The 21052-nt window shown below is 45.2% G+C and overlaps 1 protein-coding gene across 1 annotated transcript; it reads left to right on the top strand.

Moving 5' to 3' along the window:
• The first annotated feature begins 3569 nt into the window (after window positions 1–3569).
• Window positions 3570–6735, top strand: LOC131106079 (class E basic helix-loop-helix protein 40-like). The gene is made up of 5 exons (XM_058054814.2): window positions 3570–3970; window positions 4038–4101; window positions 4215–4322; window positions 4553–4676; window positions 4875–6735. Exons 1-5 carry the CDS (start codon window positions 3900–3902, stop codon window positions 5789–5791), a joined length of 1284 nt encoding a protein of 427 aa, XP_057910797.2. The 5' UTR covers window positions 3570–3899; the 3' UTR covers window positions 5792–6735.
• Window positions 6736–21052: the final 14317 nt, after the last annotated feature.

Below are 21052 nucleotides of genomic sequence, written 5' to 3'. Positions count from 1 at the left end.
CATGCTGGTAAAAATTTGGAAGCACCGTCTTCATGTTGGCCTGGTTAAAGTCTCCAGCAACAATAAACACGCTGTCCGGGTGTGTGGATTGCATGTCCCTGATGGCAAGGTAGAGTACATTCAGGGCTTGCGTACAGTTAGCATCAAGTGGAAGTAGACAGCAACAATGGTGACGCTGGGGAATTCTCGGGGTAGGTAGACAGGTCTGCATCTCACGATCATAAATTCAATGTCCACACAGCAGTGACTGGAGACCAGGGTAGTGTTGTTACACCAGCTGTTATTAGTGTAAATGCAAACTCCCCCCCCCCCCTTGGACCTGAATGTTGTGAGCACGTCCAGGCTAATGGCAGAATCCGGGACAGTTGAGTTGAGCCATGTCTCGGTGAGGATGAGGATGCAGCAGTTTCTTGTCTCACGTTTGGTGCTTAAGTCCAATTTCAGTCTAATTTGTTTTCCAGGGAGCGTACGTTGGCAAGCAAAACTGATGGAAGTGCCAGTCGGAACGGGTTTGCTTATAGCTTAGCTGTAGGTCCACCACGACAGCCCCGCTTCTGCTTCCTCTCACATCGCCTTCGATGTCTCCACGGGCCGTCTGTACTGTGATCTGTTATTCCTAACTGGCGTAGCAGATCAAGGCTTTCAAAGTTTACAGGCTTCAAATTGCTGTTTTTTCTCAGAATAAGGATAGCCTGTCTGTCGTATACTATTCTTGCACTGTTACGCTGGACATTTGATGCTGAAAACACTGATCTCTGTGGTGAAATTGTTGATAAAGTGTCTGTGTTACCAGGAGCCAAAGCAGCCGCAGCCGGACAGGGCGCCGCCATCTTAAAAAATACACAGTACACAATAACCAGCACAGAAAGCATTCTAGCATTCCAGAATGTGCACCTATACAGCTGTATTTCTTTGGATTTGGTGGTTCCCATCTATTTTAATCAATTCCACCCATGGTCCGCCTTTAGGCACGCCCACTCTGCTGTGGTTGGTCACACTGCCGAGTGCATAGAAAGACTTCCGGCTTGTGCCGCTAACTTTATAGGAGTCGATAAACGGTATTGATAGTTGATAATAAATGATAATTTTTAAAATGTCCGCTTTTAACATACAGCCATATGTGTTGGATCCCGAAGTTTCTCAAGAAAAGAGGTTACTTCAAGATGTCTCTCAATGGTAAGTAGCTTTAGCATCTTCCTGGCCACGGTTCTCGGCTATAAAGATCTGTTTATTGACACCACTAGCTTGTATACCGTCTAATATGAGAAACCAACTCGTAAAAAATGTACAACGTTGATTACCAACGTTAGTAATACCAAGAAAAAGGATTTGAGGAATGAAAATGCATCACTTTGAAGACAAATTTGGGCTCAAAGGAAAAGTGGAAGCTCTAAACACACAAAATGGTGACTAGGATCACATATTGCAAATGATGTGCAGAATGGATGCAACACGCATGAACAATGTAATTGTTTAACAACAGAAAAAACAAGGTAGCATTGTTGAGGCAGAGAAGTAAGCTTAAAGAAACAAACGTCTCCATCCATGAGCTTCTGATAAACCGTAATGCTGACACCGCCATTTAAGAAAGCAGGGCCAACTGCAAAATCTACATCAAGTTAAATGGAAAAGCATAGGAAGCCGGAGTCCTTGTCAAAGACATCCAAGAACTGGACAAAGTAATGAAGATTACGTCACGCCGACGACAAGGAAATTAAGGACATAACCCACAAAGTCAACATCCTTTGAAGTCAACATCCTCAATGTTTTGTTGAATGTTTTATTAATGAAAATGTATTGCTATTATTAACATTTTATTCCCAATTTATTATTTTTCTAATTGTATTCATTCCCTTAATACTGCACAAGGTTAACTATCGTTATTTTAACTCCTATTTACTTCTTAAGTTTCCCTTCTATCCTTTCATACAGGAAATGGAAAAATATGGAAGTAACAATGTCGAACTGTGAAATACTGTGTCAGTGAGCTACCAGATATAGGGGAAGGAGAAGGATTAAATTTAACATCTGCTCTTTACTACTCAATGTAATACACGTCTGAAACATATCAACATACCATACCATTTTGATGAGAACTCAAGCTGATTGAGAAAAATTAAAGGTTGGGGAGTTTAGACTGTTTTGTTCTCTTTAGACTTCATTCATTCATTAGGAAATTAAAGGGACCCTGTAGTGTTCAAAGCTGTTACCAACTGGGCTTTTTTATGTTCTTATGTTGTCTCGTTCCGGTATGGTCGCGTAGTGTATCGACCCCAGGATGCAGAGATGAGGACCCAATTGCAGGTAAAAATGCATTTATTGGAGATGCAATGCAGCAGCACAACGCACTAGCATGTCCACACTAAAAACGACAATGACCCAACAACCGAAAGAGCGCGCACCTGAACTAAATAGACATCACAGAAAATGGGAAACAGGTGCGGGAGATAATTGAAGGCAACGGAAAACAGGACAGCGCAACAGAGGAAGTGAATCCAAAATAATTGCATGAACCAGGAAAAGAGGGAAACTAAGCGCTGTCACGAGTGAGTGAAGCCCAATCGTGACAAATGTAGGACGATAGAAAAGCCCCCAAATCATTAAAAAAAATACATAGTTATATTTGCATCTTATTTTAATCTTAATTTCAAATTTTGAAGCCTAAAGTTAAAATATTAAATTTTATGTAAAATAAATGAAAAATGTTTACAAAAATAGTCAAAATAATAATAAGGGCATAATGCACTTGTGCACAACTGCGCTGTGCTTCCTAAAATGTTCCCTATTTCGTTTCGGTGCTGCAGGGCCTGCAGAGACCTTTGGAGGTGCAGGAGCTTTGGGCATCAGCTGCATAAGGGCCAGGTGCTTCAACCCCCTACTCCCCACTCCCACACGTGCCAGTGGTGCAGAGAACACCACTGCAAACTACACGCACATGTTTTGGTGTATAATAAACACAATTTGTCAAATGAGCATTGTCATCTTTGCAAAGATACAACTGGTGACGAGGTTCTTGTTTCAGGTGTACCTAATGTAAAGTTTTATAATACAATGTATACTTTTTCTCCATGTGTATGCACATGATGGCCCCCTGCTTTCTCAGAGTGCGTGTGTGTGTGTGTGCGTGTGTGTGTCCAGCCAGGCAGGCTCAGCAGGTGTCCTCCGTGTGTATGTGGGCACGAGCGCGTACCATGAGGAGACCAACGTGACAGCCAGCACGCGCCGCCTCATGACAACAAACATCCACGCACGGGTGCACGTGCCCGCACGAGGACGCGGAATCGGGTGCAAAGGGGAACTTGGAATTTTTTCATTTAACGACGACGACGATGATCAGCTTGCTAATATTTATTACTATATAAATTAGAAAAAGAACATTCAAAAATGAATTTTGTATTTATTTTTATTTCATTTTTGAAATACCATGAAGTGTCTACTAGGTGTGGATAAAGGCGTGTAAGACACCGTGTACGGTGTACGGGGTTCGCCTCCAAGCACGTTTCCTGCGCGGTGGCTCTCCCTACCTTGTTTCCCCACACTTCAGCATGGTGGTACACGGGATCGGCTCTACCCCGCCCCTTGTCTCTGACGTCACAATTTACCGCCCACTCAAGCGCCTTCTTCGAGGTGAGTGGGCGGGACTTTGCTGGGAGAAGACAGCGCCGCTTGACACGTGAGCCTCATGTGACAGAGCTGGGTCAGGCTGAGCGGACAGACTGCAGAGACTTTAGTCCTCCGGTGGATCCCTTTGCTCCTGGATCGCCTCTAAAGCTGGGGGAAAACATGTCACACTGAATGAGAAAGCTTGACCGGTATATTTTTGTATAGGGATAAACTTGCCACGTAACTTTAGCCGGATTTAGTTTTGAGTTTTTTTGCCCTTCACGCAACAAAATATAATGGAGCGAATTCCGAGCGCGCAACCTCCTCCGATGTCGAAACATCAAGGTGATCTAACAGACATGCACGGGTAAGTTACTCCACCGAATGAAATATAGAAAACGTGATTTTTCCTCCTAATTCTCCTATTCCTGCAGCATGGACTTTCCCATATATGCCTACAAACCCAGGCGGGGAATGAAACGAGGCGAGGAGAGCAAGGTGTGTACCTCTTTGTTTTATTTTAATGGCGGAAATGATTCATATAAAGGGGAAGCTGGTCTGGCGTTTGACCTAATTCCCGCTGTGACATAACATTCCTGCCGTTCCCGCAGGAGACTTACAAGCTGCCTCACAGGCTCATCGAGAAGAAAAGACGTGACAGGATAAACGAGTGCATCGCTCAGTTGAAGGATCTGCTACCGGAACACCTCAAACTTACTGTAAGTGTTTTTATTTTGTGTTTGATTTTTGCTGGTTTGTTCTTTCATGCGTCCACTTGTAGGATTCACTGTTTTAGCGCGCCATCTGGTGGATAGACGCTAATATTACAGGGGTGGTGCGTCAGCACAAGGAAGAATGTACCTTCAGAACTAAACTGCGCATCGTGTCCCATGCAAACTCCACTCCACCAGACTGTTATCTAACACCAAGCATCTTTTTCGTCCTGCAGACGCTGGGCCATCTAGAGAAGGCTGTGGTTTTGGAGCTCACGCTCAAGCACGTGAAGACGCTCAGTACTCTACTGGAGCAACAGCAGCAGAAGATCCTCGCCCTGCAGAGCGGCATGCATATTGGTGAGTAGAGTATGTTGACTGCTCGGGTGATCAAGGACACATTGGATTATACCACATTGCAGCGCGGGTACTCGAACACGTGGACCTTCTGTCTCAGGCTGCATTTCTATTCCCCTGCCCCTGATCATGACAAATGTAAAGTACTATACTAGTAGTCATTGAAAAAACTAAAAACATGGCTTCTTGCTGTGTTCACAGAGCAACCTTTGGTCAGCCAGGACAAGTCTGAGGAGATGTTCCGTTCTGGCTTCCACATGTGTGCTAAGGAGATTCTCCAGTATCTGGCCAGTCGCGAGCGCGATGTCAACTTCACGCCATCTCACGTCATCAACCACCTTCATAAGCTGGCCACTGATGTGCTCCAACAAAGTCCAAAGCGACCCCGTTCCCCCATCAGCCCTCCACCCGAAGAAATCCCCACTTACAGCCAGCACCAACCCCACAAGGAGGTGCCCACCAGCTTGCCACCGAAACCCAGTGAGGGCTACGGGAGAGTGCCTGTCATCCAGCGAGCGCATGCGCCTCCGAGTAGCGAGCAAAGCGGCAGCGACACTGATACAGACAGCGGCTACGGTGGCGAGCTGGAGAAGAACGAGTGCAGCGCCCCTCAGAGGCGCCCCGACTACTACAGCCAGGAGGGCAAGCTGATGAAGAGGAGCATGGCCGAGAGGCAGAGCTCTGGTGTCAAGCGGGAAGACGATGAGCCGAGGCACAAACGGGCCCGGGCGGAATCATCTGAGGATGAGCTGCTCTCAGGTGCTGAATCGTCAGCCTCCTCCTCATCTAGTGGCTACGGGAGCTACATGAGCGTCTCACCCAACCATCCAACACCACCCCCACACCCCCTCTGCATGCCCTTCTACCTCATTCCGCCCTCTGCCGCTGCCTACCTACCGATGCTGGAGAAATGCTGGTACCCAGGAACCATGCCCATGCTGTACGCCGGCATGGGGGGCTCTACCACGGCCGTCCCCAGCGAGAGGCCGCCTCCGCTGGTCATGTCTCCCAGAGGAGGCTCTCCGGCTCCTGCAGTATCCCAGACGCCCATGGACTCCCCAGCCCTCCTTCAGGCATTGAAGCAGGTGCCACCCCTCAACATGGAAACCAAAGACTGAGATGAGAATGACTGAGAACGTCCTGAGAACGTCCTGCAGTCCATCAAGTCATTTTGCTACTTTGCTCCTCATCCTGGAATGTAGTAGGTGTCATACAAGACAAGAGAAAGAGGGTTGGAGGAAGAGTAGTGTCCAAATGGTTGAATGTTTTGTGCAAATGGACTTGCCCTGCACGTACACACACACACACACACACACACACACACAAACACACGCACACTTGGTTGAATGTAAAGAAAGGCGTTTCAGATGCTGCTGTTGAGAAAAAAAATGACACTGACGCATTTCACTTGTAGCTTTTGTGATAAGACAATTTTTTTGTACTAGAAAACATTACACCAAATGTTAGAAATAAGACTCCACCCAAAGTTTGTTGCCTATTGTTGGTTCACACCACCATGATGATGATGATGATCATCATCACTTCAGAGGTCTGACACTTTGACCATACCGAATGAAAAGTCAACCATTCATGAGGTGAGATGGATTCTAATGTAATTACTGTGGATAAACTTCTTGTACATTTCTATTTTTGATACCTTGTCCATGCACTCTTGTCTGCTGAGCTTGGGGGGGTGGGGGGGGAGACAATGTGTGTGTGTGTGTACATACTGTAGCACTGTGCTGGACCTGGTCTGCATACTCACATCTGTTTCCGCTCAAGTCAAACCTGGCGTTTGTTCTTGCTGTTGCCTTTTTACTTTTTACTCAGATGTTCTCTGTTAGTGCGCATGAATCCCAGAGCGCCATGAGTCAAGGGGGGAGGGGGGAAGAGAAATGAATGTAAGTTTGACCACAGAAAACTAGTTTTCTATAGAGAGAGGTACTTAAGATTTTATATTTTGGGACCTACATGAAAGATGATTGCTGTTTGTACATATTTTGTTGATAAATGTTGATACAATATATAAGTGTATTAATAAAGTTATTTTTTTCCTGTGGAACATGTCTATGTGTACCAAGAGAGGCACGGTGATGTATCCATGTGTCGATAGTGAAGCGGCGCTGGCACGTTCACGTTATGTAACTTTACGTTCACAGCCTGGATCGCCTGATGAGGTGTCTGTCCACGAATAGAAGTGAATAGAAGTCATCTCCTGCCGTAAAGACCTTAGTATCGGTGTAAAATTGAACCAGCATACTCACCAACAACTTAATCCGCTACTGTATGTGTACATGTGTACATGTGTACTCATTACTATCAATGTTGCGAGCTGGTGACATACCCTACACGTCGCCATTTAGCAACTGTTGCTGCCACGTGGGTTCGATTCATCCTGAAAAAAATAAGCCGAAATCATTCGTGCAATTCAACGACCATTGGAAAGAAAAAATGGAAAGTGTCTCCTTCGGCTAGGGGCCTGGTTGTGGATCTGGGACCTCTGGGTCCCCCGCCCTTTAACGCGCCGGGTTCCGCTTCCTGGGGGTGTGGGGAGGAGGGCGGGGTCTCCAGCCGTGGGCGGGCTCCCTTCCGGTTGGCGGGGGCGCCCTTGTGCCCACTGGTGTGCGGCCCTCGATGCCCTTCTGCCCTAGTGGGGTCTCCTGCCGGTCTCGGGGGTGTGGCTCTCCTCCGGCCTGCTGGTGCCCTGTTGCTGGTCGGGATTGCTCCTCCATGGACCCTTGCTGGTCTCTTTGGCGGGTCTTGGGGAGTCGGCCAGGTGGATCTCTGGCGGTGAGAGCTTGACCTGGCTGCGCGGGGCGGGGTTTACTGAGTGGTAGGAGGCAGTCCCTCTCCTTTTGTCATTCTCAGTGACAATTACACATTCACACACACACACGCATTCATACATATGAGCACACTTACGTACAAATATACACTGAAAAAAAATGTTTTTTTTTGGCCCTGTAATTATTACCTCAAATATTAAATTTTACAAGGATTTATTATTTAACTTCTTTTACTCTAAAATATCACTCTTTATTTAATGCCTTACTTAATGATTGTGTGTAACTTTGTATCCTCACATTTATATGTACATTTGATCACTGATACCAAGTAATATTTACATAACTAATTGTACCGCCACTCGATTGATCCATCGACTCCAGTTCCTTTTACAAACGTTTATTTCCCTTCGTCATGGAACATCGTAGAACTAATGTACAAAAAATAACATGAAAATTCATACATGAAATTCATACGGCAGTTAAACATCAGCGGCACTGTCACACCAAAGTTAATACCAAATATAAATAGCACTCACCACTTTAGCCTGCTTCTCAATCAATGGCGGAGTCACGACTCTACAAAACTCTGCTCTTAACAGTGTCTAGACATTTTATAGTGACATTTACATCTCTTGAGCAGTTGTCCTTCTTATACCTCTCTCAAAATGCACGAGCGCCACCTAACGGCCGTAACGGTCCTTAACTTAAGGAAGTGATGACGTTCGTTTGCTATAGTTCAAAATAAAAGTATACATTTCAAAATAACACCATCACAGCTGCAGTCACACTCCCACCATCACACAACGTGGGATTTACAATGAAAAGTGGCCCTTTAATGAGCCTTGCAAACATCGATAACATACAGGTATGACTTCAAACATTGAACACACTAATTGAAATCTATACTAATTACTCGGCTGCAAGCAACAGCACTGTCTTGTGTACAGACCTTTCTAAATAAACTGGCTTACATGTGTGAGTGCCTTTACTGTCCAAAGTTGTGTCACTGAGTAGCAGTTTGAATTTTCTGACCCTTCCGTCTGCTCCTTGGAAAACAACTACCTTTGCCAGCTTCCACTGATTTCTTGGTGTGTCATTATCTTGTAACAGGACAATGTCATTCACTTTGGCATTTCTCCTGACCTTGTTCCATTTGCGTCTTTGTTGCAAATTCAATAAATACTCCTTCCTCCACCTGGTCCAAAATATATTGGACAGAAACTGAACTAGCTTCCACCTTTTCTGAAGACAGAGATCTTCCCTTACAAACTTCCAGGTGGTGGTGCGATGAATGATGATTTCATCGTCAATATATGATTTGAAGTCAGGGGCTCTGGTCCCAAAGGATCATTGAGATGGTCCGTGGTCAATGGTCGACTATTCACTATAGCCATCACTTCATACAAAAAGGTTCTTAATGAAGAGCAGTCCAGTCGTCCACTCGCCTGGTCTAAGATGGATGTGAGGACGCTCCTCACGGTTCGTATTTGTCTCTCCCAGACACCGCCCATGTGACTTGATGCAGGTGGGTTCATGACAAAATTGCATCCTAGCCTTTTTAAATGCTCATTCTGCATTCCTTTCATTAGTTCTTGGAATTCATTGCGTGCTCCCACAAAGTTTCTGCCTTGGTCGCTTTGTAGTTGACTTACATTGCCCCTTATAGCAATAAAGCATCGCAATGCGTTCAGGAAAGCGTCAGTAGAAAGATCATCCAATGCTTCAATGTGAATGGCTCGTGAACACAAGCAGGTGAATAGGAGACCGTATCGCTTCAGTTCTTTCCTTCCCTCCTTAATGTGGAATGGTCCAAAGCAATCCATGCCACTGTATGTAGTAAATGGAGGTGTAACTTCCATCCTCTCCATTGGAAGGTCAGCCATCCTTTGTTCTTGATGACATTTTCTGTATTTCCTGCATTTGACGCATTTGAAAATGAACTTTGACACTTCACTACTACAACCAAGGATCCAAATTCCACTGAAAAGTAGTTCATTGATAGTCATTCCACGACCCTGATGTTTGACCTTCTCATGGTAGTGCTTTATCAGCAATCGAGATACATGATGGCCTTTTGGGAGGATAGCTGGATGTTTGACGTGGGGATGGAGTGTTGCTTGTGTTAATCTTCCCCCCACCCTCAGGATATCTTTGCTGTCCATGAATGGGTCTAACCTGTACAGCTGAGTTGACCCTTTGACCTTTTGTAATCCTTTCTTTTGGACTAGAGACCTGATTTCATCTCTGAATGCATCTTGTTGAACTATATGGATGATGAATTGTTCAGCACTCGTTCTTTCTTCAAGTGTCATTTCACTGCAACTTGCTTTAAATCCTTTCACTTCCTTTGCCAAACGTTTAAGCCTTGCTATGGCCCTCACGGCACTCTTCCAGTCTGAAAACTTATCAAGTCCGCGAGCGACCTCTGTTCTTTTGTCTTTGCTACAAGTGCTCTTCTGATCTCTGGATCGTCGTCTTTGAGTTCTCCCACCTTAATTTCTTCCTCTTTAGGAAGTTCATTTTTCCACAAGAAGCTAGGTCCAGAGAACCAGGTAGACTCTGCAAGCTCCTTAGTAGAGAGTCCACAAGAAGCATGGTCAGCCGGATTATTTTCGGAAGCAACATATCGCCACTGACGTGGTTGTGTGTTTAATCTTATTTGCTGGATTCCGTTAGCGACGAATGCATGAAATCTCTTTTCCTCATTATTAATGTATCCAAGGACAACCTTGGAGTCAGTCCAAAAGTATTCCTGTAAAGATTCCATCTCCATCTCTCTCCTCAGCAGATCACTTGTCCTCGTTGCCACTAGTGCAGCTGAGAGTTCTAGTCTTGGAATTGTTGTCATCTTTGTTGGTGCAACCCTTGCCTTCCCCATGACAAGAGCACAATGGACTTCTCCAGACATTGAAACAGCCCTGAGGTAAGAACACTTTCCATAGCCAGAAACACTGGCATCCGAAAAATGGTGAAGTTCATAGCACTGAACTTCCTTGGTTGTTAGTGGTATATAGTGTCGTGGAATCTCAACCTCAGACAGATGCGGTCTGAGGTGATCAGGAAGTGGCTCATCCCATCCTACCTTGTCTTGGCACATCCGTTGTAAAATCTGCTTACCTTTCAAGATGACCGGTGCCACAAATCCAAGAGGATCAAAAATTGAGGCAACTGTCGACAATACTCCTCTTCTAGTAAAGGCATGATCCTTTATCCTCACTCTAAACTGGAACATATCGGAGCAAATGCACCACTGGACCCCAAGAACCCGTTCCATTCTTTGTTCTCCCAGGGCCAGGTCCAGATCAGCTGCACCTTCTGCCTGTTCTTGCTTTGGGATTGTGTCAAGCAAATTCCGATTGTTGGTGATGAATTTGTGCAAGTGGAGCTTACCAGCACTGCACAGTTCTCTTGCCTCTCTGACAAGCTGGATGGCTTCTGCTTCACTGTCCAAACTTGTCAATCCATCATCGACATAAAAGTTGCGTTTTATAAACCGCACTGTGGTTTCACTAAAGTTTCCTGCTCCTTCTGCAGCCGGGTGCTTGAGCCCAAAGTTTGCGCATCCGGGTGATGATGCAACTCCAAACAAGTGAACTTCCATGCGGAACACTGACACTGGAGTTTTTATATTTCCCTGTTCCCACCACAGAAATCGGAGGTAGTCATGGTCTCTTAGTGCAACATGAACTTGATGGAACATCCGCTCCACATCACACATGAGGGCGACTTGTCCTTTGCGGAAGCGAGACAAGACCCCTACAAGGGTATTGGTAAGATCTGGTCCAGTAAGTAGATGCTCATTCAGCAATGTATTCTGAAACTTAGCTGAGCAATCAAAAACAACGCGAATCTTCCCTGGCTTGTGTGGGTGGTAAACCCCATGGTGAGGGATATACCATGTCTATACCACGCCTTTTCGGCGTCGCCTTTTGCTATTATGTCCTCCATAACGGCCACATAATGCTTGTGGTATACGTCATCTTTCCTAAAACGTTTTTCCAGACACCTGAGTCGATGTTCTGCACATACTTTGTTGTTTGGCAGCTTGGGCCTCTCTTCCTTGAAAGGTAATGGCATTTCGTAATGTCCATTTGGCTTATGCTTGATGCCTTCTCTCATTGTCGTCAAAAAATTAATATCTTCTTGTGATATTAGAACATCTTCACTGAACCTTTCAGTAAAGTCTGACTCAAATACTTTAAGTATTTCCGCTGGAGTGATAATTTCTTTAACCTGAGTTCTACAGACAAACTGAACCTCAGACTTGATCTCCAAAGATGGCTTGATAGCTGGAAAAACTTTCTTCATGATGATACGATGGCTAACGCCAATTACATCCTCGTGGTCATAATCAATGTCATTACTGCTGTAGCCGATAATGCTCCAGCCCAACACAGACCTTTGCGCATATGGCTGAGTTTCACTGCCTGTGATGACGTCTTTGGGAAGTAAGGCTTGGGGACAGTTGTAGCCGATTAACAATCCTACGTCACAGTCAAGCTCAGGAGACATTTCATCTGTTAAATATTCCAAGTGAGGCCAGGCCTTTGCAGTTGTACATGTAGGTATATGAGATCTATTAGCTGGTATGTAACTTCTGGTGTAGGTTGTTGGGAGTTTTATTTTTGTGTCCGAGCCGATGCCTCTTACTTGTAGTCCTTGTACCCTTTCGCTCTTCACCACCTTTGTTTTTGACGTTATTGTGGATACTTTAAGTTTTACTGGCTCTTTCTTGATGCACAACATTTCAGCTACATTTTGCAAAATGAAAGTTGTGTCACTTTGACTGTCCAGTAAAGCATACACTAGAACTTCCTTGCCTGGTTCCGTTGACGTGGAAACATAGACTGGAACAATAGATGAAGTATGAGTTCCCTTTTTCTCTTGAACAACTCTGTTGGATGTAACTTGCTGCATTTCTATGGATTCAGACTGCTGGTTTTTCTCTCCTTTGTTTTCGTCTGTAGTGGTTTCATTTGTTGCTTGCCTTTTACTTCGTCCTAGTTCTTGAGCTCTCTTCTCACGGTCTTGATGAAGGCATGTGGGGTGACGTTTTCCACATAAGTCACACACACTCCTGTGTGTACAGGCTTTGGAGTTATGACCATTCTTGAGACAACCAATACATAACTTCTCCTGTTGTACAAACTTGAGTCTTTCTTCAACAGTTTTTTCCATAATTTTGCGGCACTTGTGGACAGTATGTCCCCGCTTCTTACAGAAAAGGCATGTGATGTTTGTTCTCTCACTTGCGCTAGTTGTGAAAGTCTTAGCACGTAAGTTTTGATTTCTTTGAAACTGTTCTCGTTCTGTTGGCTTTGTTCTTTCTTGGTCAGTTGGCTTCATTACATTTAGTGATGTAATAGGATTGCATGCGATTCGAGCCTCCATGTTGAGAAATTGCACAAAATATCTGAAGTCAGGAAACATTTTGTGTTCGTCTTGATAAATTGTAACTTTCTATGTTCCAACGCGAGCTCAACCAATCTGGTAGTTTGGCAATAATCCTTTGGTTTTCTACACAGTCATTGAGTGTTTGTAGGCCTTGAACATATGGCATAGCTGATTCCACACTGTTTAGAAAATCAACAAACTCGCGAAGATTGTCGCTGTCTTTGGGGCTAATTTTGTGCCATGCATATACATGTATATATACATGTATCTTCTCATGGTATGCTTTGGCAACAATGAATGGATTACCAAATCTGTCTTCAAGTATGCCCCAGGCAGCATGATAAGCCGTTTCTGTTCCTGCAAGGAAATGGCCTTCAATAGCTCTCTTAGCAGTTCCTCCAACATACTTGCGAAGAAAGAACAGTTTTTCTTGAGTTGGAAGGTTTTTACGATCAATCAGAGCACAGAAAGACAGCTTCCAATCATTGTACTTGAGGGGATCTCCTTTGAAGATGTCAGGTTCTGGTATTGGAACTCGGTTAGCTATGATTGCTTCAGCAAGTGTCTTCACAAGGTCAATGGAAGCTTCATCAGAGGTCGAAAGGTTGACTGCTTTAGTGGCTGGAACTTCCTTGGTTGGCTGTGCAACAGAATATGAGGTGCGCACAGAGGGATACTGTAGAGGGACCTTTACCTCATGTTGCTGATGGACTTGACTTGCTTTGGCTGGTTCTACAGGAGGATGGGAGACTTGTATTTGATGTGATGGAAAAATGGTTCACTTAAAGGGTTAAGTGCAACTGATGGATGGAGAGATTCTGAATAAACTTGTAACAAAGTCTTGCTTGTGCTGCAACATGACTTTTAAGTTCTTCTAGTCGTTCCAATTCTCTTCTTTTCTTTTCCATCCTCATTTTTCTCTCAGCACTTTCTGCTATAAACTGCGCTCTTTTTTTAGCGCTTTTTGCTTCAAATTCCCTTTCTTTAGCTTCTCTATCAGCTTTTAAGACTTGTTCTTCCACCTCAAGTCTTTGAATTTCTTCACTTTGTTGATTTTGTAAATTTACTATCTTTATCACCTTTTGCGTAGCCAAAGCTTCAGCTGCTGCTTGTTTAGCATTGAGGGACAGAATGGAAGAGTGTTGGGATGATTTGGAAAAAGTCACTGACTTTGCGGTTTGAGCTGAGAATACACTAGACGCTACTGTGCTTCCAAACACTGATTTATCATCAGGCCATGGTATGTCTCCTGAATCATATCCATTGTGAAAATGTTGAGCCTTTACATTCGCAATCTTGGTGAGTGCTTGGCATGTCTCATTCATTCTCCGGATGTCAGATTCAGGACTTGAAATTGATCTTATCTCAAGGTAGGTATTGTCAATGTCGACTTGGAAGGTGTTGATTTCATTTATGATCTCATCAATCAAGTCCTCAGCATCATTGCTCTTGATGGACCTTTTCAATCCATTGATGTGATATTTCCGTCTTGTATACAGCTTCGCAAATTTTGTGTTCAGATTGGTCACTTTATCATCTAGCAGAGAACGTCCTTTTTCAGTGAGCTTTCGCGTGCGTCTAATTTTCTTAGTTTCAGGAGGGATTTGTGCATCATCCATACCAACCTGAGATTGTGTGTCTTCACTGAGCTCACCTACATCCATGTGCTGTGATAGGGTCATTTGCTTTGCTTTGTATCATGTGTGTCCTCTTCATTTGGCAGAAAGGTCTTTTCCTTTTTGTACGGCATGTTAAATGTGTCAGTGTAGGATGTGATGAAGTATTTATGAAATGAATTCACTTCTCTAATCTATGCTAATGTAAATCTCCTTGTCTCACACACATTATCATAAAATATTTGAATGAGCAATAATATGAGCAACTCACTTGGAAGAGCAATAGTTAGATACTCAGAAATTAAAGCACTTTGTTTCTTAGTGACTAACTGCAGAGAAAATGTCCACTGCTGATTAACGAAAGAGCACAAATTAAATGTCTTAGTGATAAACTTAATGACAGCTAGCAAATACGTGCTTTACTTCCAAGACACCTTTCTTCAGTGTGTTTGCTTGTGTAACCTTGTAGCTTGTCCGTTGAAATCACACAACACCTCAATGCAGCTCCTCTCGCTCCCGTTGAGGCTTGTAACTTGTCTTCTTCCACTCGAGTCTTCGTCGATGCAGAAGTGTTCTACTGTACCGCCACTCGATTGATCCATAGACTCCAGTTCCTTTTACAAATGTTTATTTCCCTTCGTCATGGAACATCGTAGAACTAATGTACAAAAAATAATGTAATAACCCTTAGGGGTATTATGTGTTACGTGTTACGTATATGTTGTATTTGCACATGTGTTGCCATGGAGAGATATGTTCCGGGTTGGTAAGGAATAGGGGTGGCGGACAGGAAGTGAGAGAGAGACCGCATGGAGAGAGTTGGAGGCGTGGGTTATGGCCGCAACAGTAGCCCTTGTTAGGAATTGTCTCCTGTGAGCCTTAAATAAAAACCGGCTGTTGTTCCGCCTGTCTGGTCTGGTGTTTGGCCGATCGAAGAGTGTTACACTGGTGTCAGAAGGGTTTTTACGGACCTGCGCCGAGAACTAGTGTTGCTGATTGAGGACTCGTCGCGCACACTATGTCGACGGCCAAGGTGAAGAAGGAGGAAGGGGAAGAAATGGATCTTCGTTCGTCCAGAGAGGCGGCAAGACAGCTGGCCGCTGAGGCAGGATTCGCGCCATCTTTCGCGCGGCGGGCAAACTTTGGACAACACGACGGCAGCATGGACGAAGTTGGAGCGGCACGTGATGTAAACAAAGATGGCGGCGCCCATGTCTGCGGCGTTCCGGCGAATATAAAGACGCCGAAGTTTAACGGCAAATCGGCATGGGAGGTATTCCAAGCCCAATTTGAACTTCTGGCTGAAGCAGCCGGGTGGTCCTATAAACAGAGAGCCCTGCAGTTAGCTCTTTGCCTGTCGGATAAGGCTGCTGAATGCCTGCTCCTGTTAAGTCACAAGGAGAGGGGGGACTACACGTCACTGCTGGGGGCGCTACAGAGGCGGTACGGACGGTACAACCAGCCTGTGTTGCTACGCTCAGAGTTTCACAATAGACACAGACGGCCTGGAGAGTCCTTGCGTGTCCTGGCACACGATATAGAGTGTCTTTGCAAGCGAGCGTATGACAATATGCTGCCGTTTGTGCACGCAGAGCTTGCTAGGGACCAGTTTCTGCAAGCTCTCAGCCCCAGCTGGAGCAACCTGGCACACTGAGTGAGGCTCTGGAGCTGGCATCAAAAAGAGAGATGCTAAGTGTGGACGGGGGGAGGAGCAAGGAGTTGTCAGTAGCTCGAGTTACAGCGACCAGCGAGTGGCTGGAGCAGCCAGAAGGACCGCAAGCTGTGGTGCAAGCAGCTGTCCTGCAGTCGGCTGCCCCAGTTGGCCACAGACGTCGTCGACCACAGACATGTTGGGGCTGTGGAGTTGAAGGACACCTCCTGAGAGAATGCCCCAAGCTGGCAGCGCTGCAGGGAAACCAGCGGGGGCCCTTGCAAAGGGGGATACACGGGCCCGAGGGATAAGCAACCACACCCCATTGCTGCCTACACAGAGCCAAGTGGTAACGGTGGGCTGGACCCATGTCGGGGACTTTTGCCACATCCTAGTGACAATAGCCGGCAAGAGGTGCACAGCTCTCCTGGACACGGGGTCCAACGCAACGCTGGTACGGCCTGACACTGTCCCTACAGGGGCTGCCCTGGAACCTACTGTGGTCCAGCTGAGGACGGTGACTGGTGCGCTCGCTCCGATGAGAGGACGCGGAGTATTCCAGTTCGAAGTGGGCGACCGCTCATTGCCTTTTACTGCATGGGTGGCGGAGGTGCAGGAGGCTTGCATCCTGGGGCTGGACTTCCTGAGAGCCATTGGCGTAGTGCTGGACTTGGGCACCAGCGCCCTGTTGCTTCCTGGGGGAGGTGTGGTAAAGCTGACATCATCCACAGCACCCTCGACCACCCCCGCTGTGACAGCCAGCACCATAAAGACAGCAGTAGCACCACCACAGGAACTGCAGCAAGCAGACCACTGCAGTAAAGGACAAGAATTGCGAGGGCCTAAACCATCAGCAACAGCAGAGGCTATGGCAGTTACTGCTGGACTATAAGGACATTTTCGCACTGGAGGAGAACGACGTGGGCATAACTCACCTGGTGGAGCACACCATTGACACCGGTGATGCTCAGCCCGTCAAAGTGCACCCTCGCCGCATGCCATTAGCCCGTCAGGAGGCGGCAGACAGAGAGCTGGCCGAAATGCTTAAAGCCAGCATAATAGAGCCCTCCGACAGCCCGTGGGCCTCCGCTGATGGTGCCCAAGAAGAACAGCTCAAGGATGCGCTTTTGCGTTGATTACAGGCCCCTGAACAAGGTCACCAGAAAAGACTCTTACCCCCTCCCCAGAATTGATGAGTCCCTGGACTTGGTGGCTGGGTCCTCGTGGTTCTCCACCCTGGACCTACGAAGTGGGTACTGGCAAGTTCCGCTGGCCCAGGAGTCCAAACCAAAGACCGCTGACATCTGGAGGTCTGTGGCAGTTCAAAGTTATGAGCTTCGGCCTGTGTAACGCCCCTGCAACCTTCGAGAGCCGCGTCCTGAGTAGGAGTGAACGGCGCTATTGTGTCACGAGGCGAGAACTCCTGGCAGTGGTCGTGGCAATAAGACACTTCAGGTACTACCTGTGTGGTACACCCTTCATCATCCGGACAGACCACGCGGCACTGCAGTGGCTGATGTCGTTCAAGGAGCCAGAGGGCCAAGTGGCATGTTGGCTGGAGGAGCTCCAGTCTTTCAATTTCACTGTGGAGCACAGAGCTGGTGCACACCACAGCAATGCGGATACGCTCTCCTGCCGTCCATGTGCTGCAGTTGGCTGCCGCTTTTGCAAGAAGAGAGAGGAGCGAGAGAAAGAGCTCACGCAGATGGACGAAGGAACGCTGCAGAACACTCCAGGCCGTGGACACGGTGGACTGGAGAGCAGGACAAGAGCAAGACCTGGAGCTAACACCGGTGTTACATTGGCTGCAGCAGGAGCAGAGACCGCCCTGGGACCAGGTCACCGGGCTCTCCATCTTCACTAAAGGACTGTGGGCCAAGTTTCAGACTCTTCGGCTGAAAGACAACGTGCTGCAGCGAGCATGGCGAGATCGAAGAGTGTTACAATAACATGAAAATTCATACATGAAATTCATACGGCAGTTAAACATCAGCGGCACTGTCGCACCAAAGTTAATACCAAATATAAATAGCACTCACCACTTTAGCCTGCTTCTCAATCAATGGCGGAGTCACGACTCTACAAAACTCTGCTCTTAACAGTGTCTAGACATTTTATAGTGACATTTACATCTCTTGAGCAGTTGTCCTTCTTATACCTCTCTCAAAATGCACGAGCGCCACCTAACGGCCGTAACGGTCCTTAACTTAAGGAAGTGATGACGTTCGTTTGCTATAGTTCAAAATAAAAGTATACATTTCAAAATAACACCGTCACAGCTGCAGTCACACTAATGTATTGATTTTATAACCTGATACCAGATTGTAAAATGGCCATTCTGCGCATGCGTCAGAGGATCGCGAACACTCAGACTTCCCAAGGCAAAGTTTGAGGGCGCCATGTTTTCACAGGAGACGTGGATGATGACAGTCGTTTAACAAGGAAATTCATCGATGTGGAGCCATATGGGTAGGTCATATGCTTATCTGACTTTTTTCTGGAACCTTTCCTCATCTGTTTACGTCAGTGTAATATGAAATACTCGACGTCAGCATTAGCTTACCTTTAGCCTGCCAGCTTGCTAGGTATCAACTGCGAGCTTTGTAGAGGTGTTTTCGGTTGCAGAACAGGAGGTTTTTATGTTTATTAAATCTGTAAGGATTCATTCCTTACATATGTTTTTTGATTATTTTGGCTATTTCAACTAAGACGCCTGACTGAGAAGGTAACATTACAATAATACGTATATAGTTATTTGAATCTGTAAATTGCAGTTTAGCCTTTGTTAAGTTTTATTGATTTAAAAGACTTGGATAATGAAGTTCCTCAACAATATCCCATTGTGAGGAAAAAAGAAGAAGTTTTGTTTAGGTTAGGTTTCAAGACACAGATGAATAAATATTAGTATTACAAATTAGTATTGATTTTGAGTGTTTTGTTTTAAAAAAACAACAAATATTGTTAAGCAGCTTTGTAGTTTAGACTAATGTGCACACAATCTGAAACCATAGTGATGATTTTAGATTTTGTATTGTTGCCATAATTGAAATGATTTCTCTATCCATTTCACAGAATATTGAAGGACGTTGACGCTCAAGAATTTGGTCTCAACAGCTTAGACAAGGTATCAGTACAGCTGTTGAATGACATGACATGGTTTAGTTATTCATTAATTCATTCATTTTCTATGTCGCTTATCCTCACTACGGTGGGGGTATGCTGGAGCCTATCCCAGCTGACTTCAGACGAGAGGCGGTGTACACCCCAAAAAATTCTGGTGTGGACCGGAGGCCAGCCAATCCCAGGGCACATATAGACAAACAACCATTTACACTCACATTCATACCTATGGACAATTTGGAGTCGCCAATTAACCTAGCATGTTTTTGGAATGTGGGAGGAAACCGGAGTACCCGGAGAAAACCCACGCATGCACGGGAGAACATGCAAACTCCACATAGAGATGGCCAGGGGTGGAATTGAATAGCTGTGAGGCCTGCAGCGGAGAATCTAACCCAGGTTTAGTTATGAAATGCTTAATTTATTTCACAGGTACCTCAACCTGTAGATGTGTTGTGTTTTTGTGCACCGTGATCAAATATGTCCCTCCTTCTGATGAACACATATATAAACGGCTCCTCTGCCAAATGTTTTCATTCAATGTGGCTGGCAAGTTGCTGTTTGTCTGATGTGTGAAAGCAGTACATGACACGTGTTGAACGATTTCACTGTTATCGTAAAAGTTACAGTTCAGCACATTTTATTGTGTCTTTTAATTGTAATTATTTGCATAATTGTGAATGTAAAACAAATCTCCAATGATATAGAATGTGTTCTATGGTATTTCTAACCACACTCAGTGGTTGGAAGTAAATACACCTTTACTACAAATGTAGTACAAATGTAGTAAAGGTGTTCTGGTTTGAAATAATGTTTTGCAGAAGATGTGTTAAGATAATTTCATTTAATTCAAAGAAGGCCATCTTAAAAAATACAATACAATCATATTAGAAAAGTGGTGTAGGTGGTAGCTTAAATCTCATGTAAATATTACTTATAAATTGCTCCAAATTAATTAAGGGAAAACTAGTTAAACAATCCGGAAAAGCGAGTATATTTATATGGATGCTATTGGTATGCTATTATTACAGTAATAATGACGTCAAGCAGTGAGGTTTTCATTACTGCAACTCTATTGCTGTAATTCTGTTTACTATCACGGTTCATGTCTTCATTGTCACTATTGCCACTGGTAAGTTTGACTGTTTCATTTCATTGTGACCCTTAAGCTACGTTCACACCGACACCGAATGTCGCGCTTTGAATCGGCGACGAATTCGGAGTCATTTTTCAAAAAATCTCACGATCTCCTCAGATATGTTTAAGCTCTGATAAGCTCTGGTACGCTCTGATCTGAAATTCGTTCCCGCTTTAGGTGACAAATTATTTCCCGAATCGCTACGGCAACTCACGCTTTGATGCCGATTGATCAGGATTTGTTACGCTTTAAATCACACTTTGATACGCTTTAATACTCATTGATAAGCTTTGGTGCGCTCTGATACGATTATCAAGCTCTCTTGTGCATTGATAGGCTCTGTTAAGCTCTGTTATGCAATGGAAAATTTCGAGATCCCGACTGCATCCCACCTCTGATCCAGAGCATATTGTAGCGACCCTGACGTATTCATGTTGACGTTGTGCTCTTGGGTGTCCGACTGTTCCGGGTGACTGTGAATGCACCAGGGGGTGGGGGCGTGTCTGGTGGAGGAAGTACTGTTGTGTTGCTGGCGGTGGTTGCAACGCCGTGGTTACGGCCGACAGTAGCCCGTATTATTGTTGTGCAATAAAAAGCTTGTCAGCGATCGCAGTCGTGTAATTTCCGTCGGCAACGACGCTACAATATATAAAGATGCAGCAGATCCATTGATC

This window comes from Doryrhamphus excisus, linkage group LG18 (assembly GCF_037039965.1).
Source record: "Doryrhamphus excisus strain RoL-2023G ecotype Guam linkage group LG18, RoL_Dexc_Guam_v1.1, whole genome shotgun sequence".
Lineage (NCBI taxonomy): Eukaryota > Metazoa > Chordata > Actinopteri > Syngnathiformes > Syngnathidae > Doryrhamphus > Doryrhamphus excisus.
This window is presented reverse-complemented; position numbering and strand designations above follow the sequence as displayed.

Excerpts from the sequence above, each read along its gene's own strand:
- LOC131106079 (XM_058054814.2), top strand. The coding sequence starts at position 3,900 with ATGGAGCGAATTCCGAGCGCGCAACCTCCTCCGATGTCGAAACATCAA. Across the intron at positions 3,971-4,037 it reads GATCTAACAGACATGCACGG|CATGGACTTTCCCATATATG; the intron begins GTAAGTTACTCC and ends CTATTCCTGCAG. Across the intron at positions 4,102-4,214 it reads AACGAGGCGAGGAGAGCAAG|GAGACTTACAAGCTGCCTCA; the intron begins GTGTGTACCTCT and ends CCGTTCCCGCAG.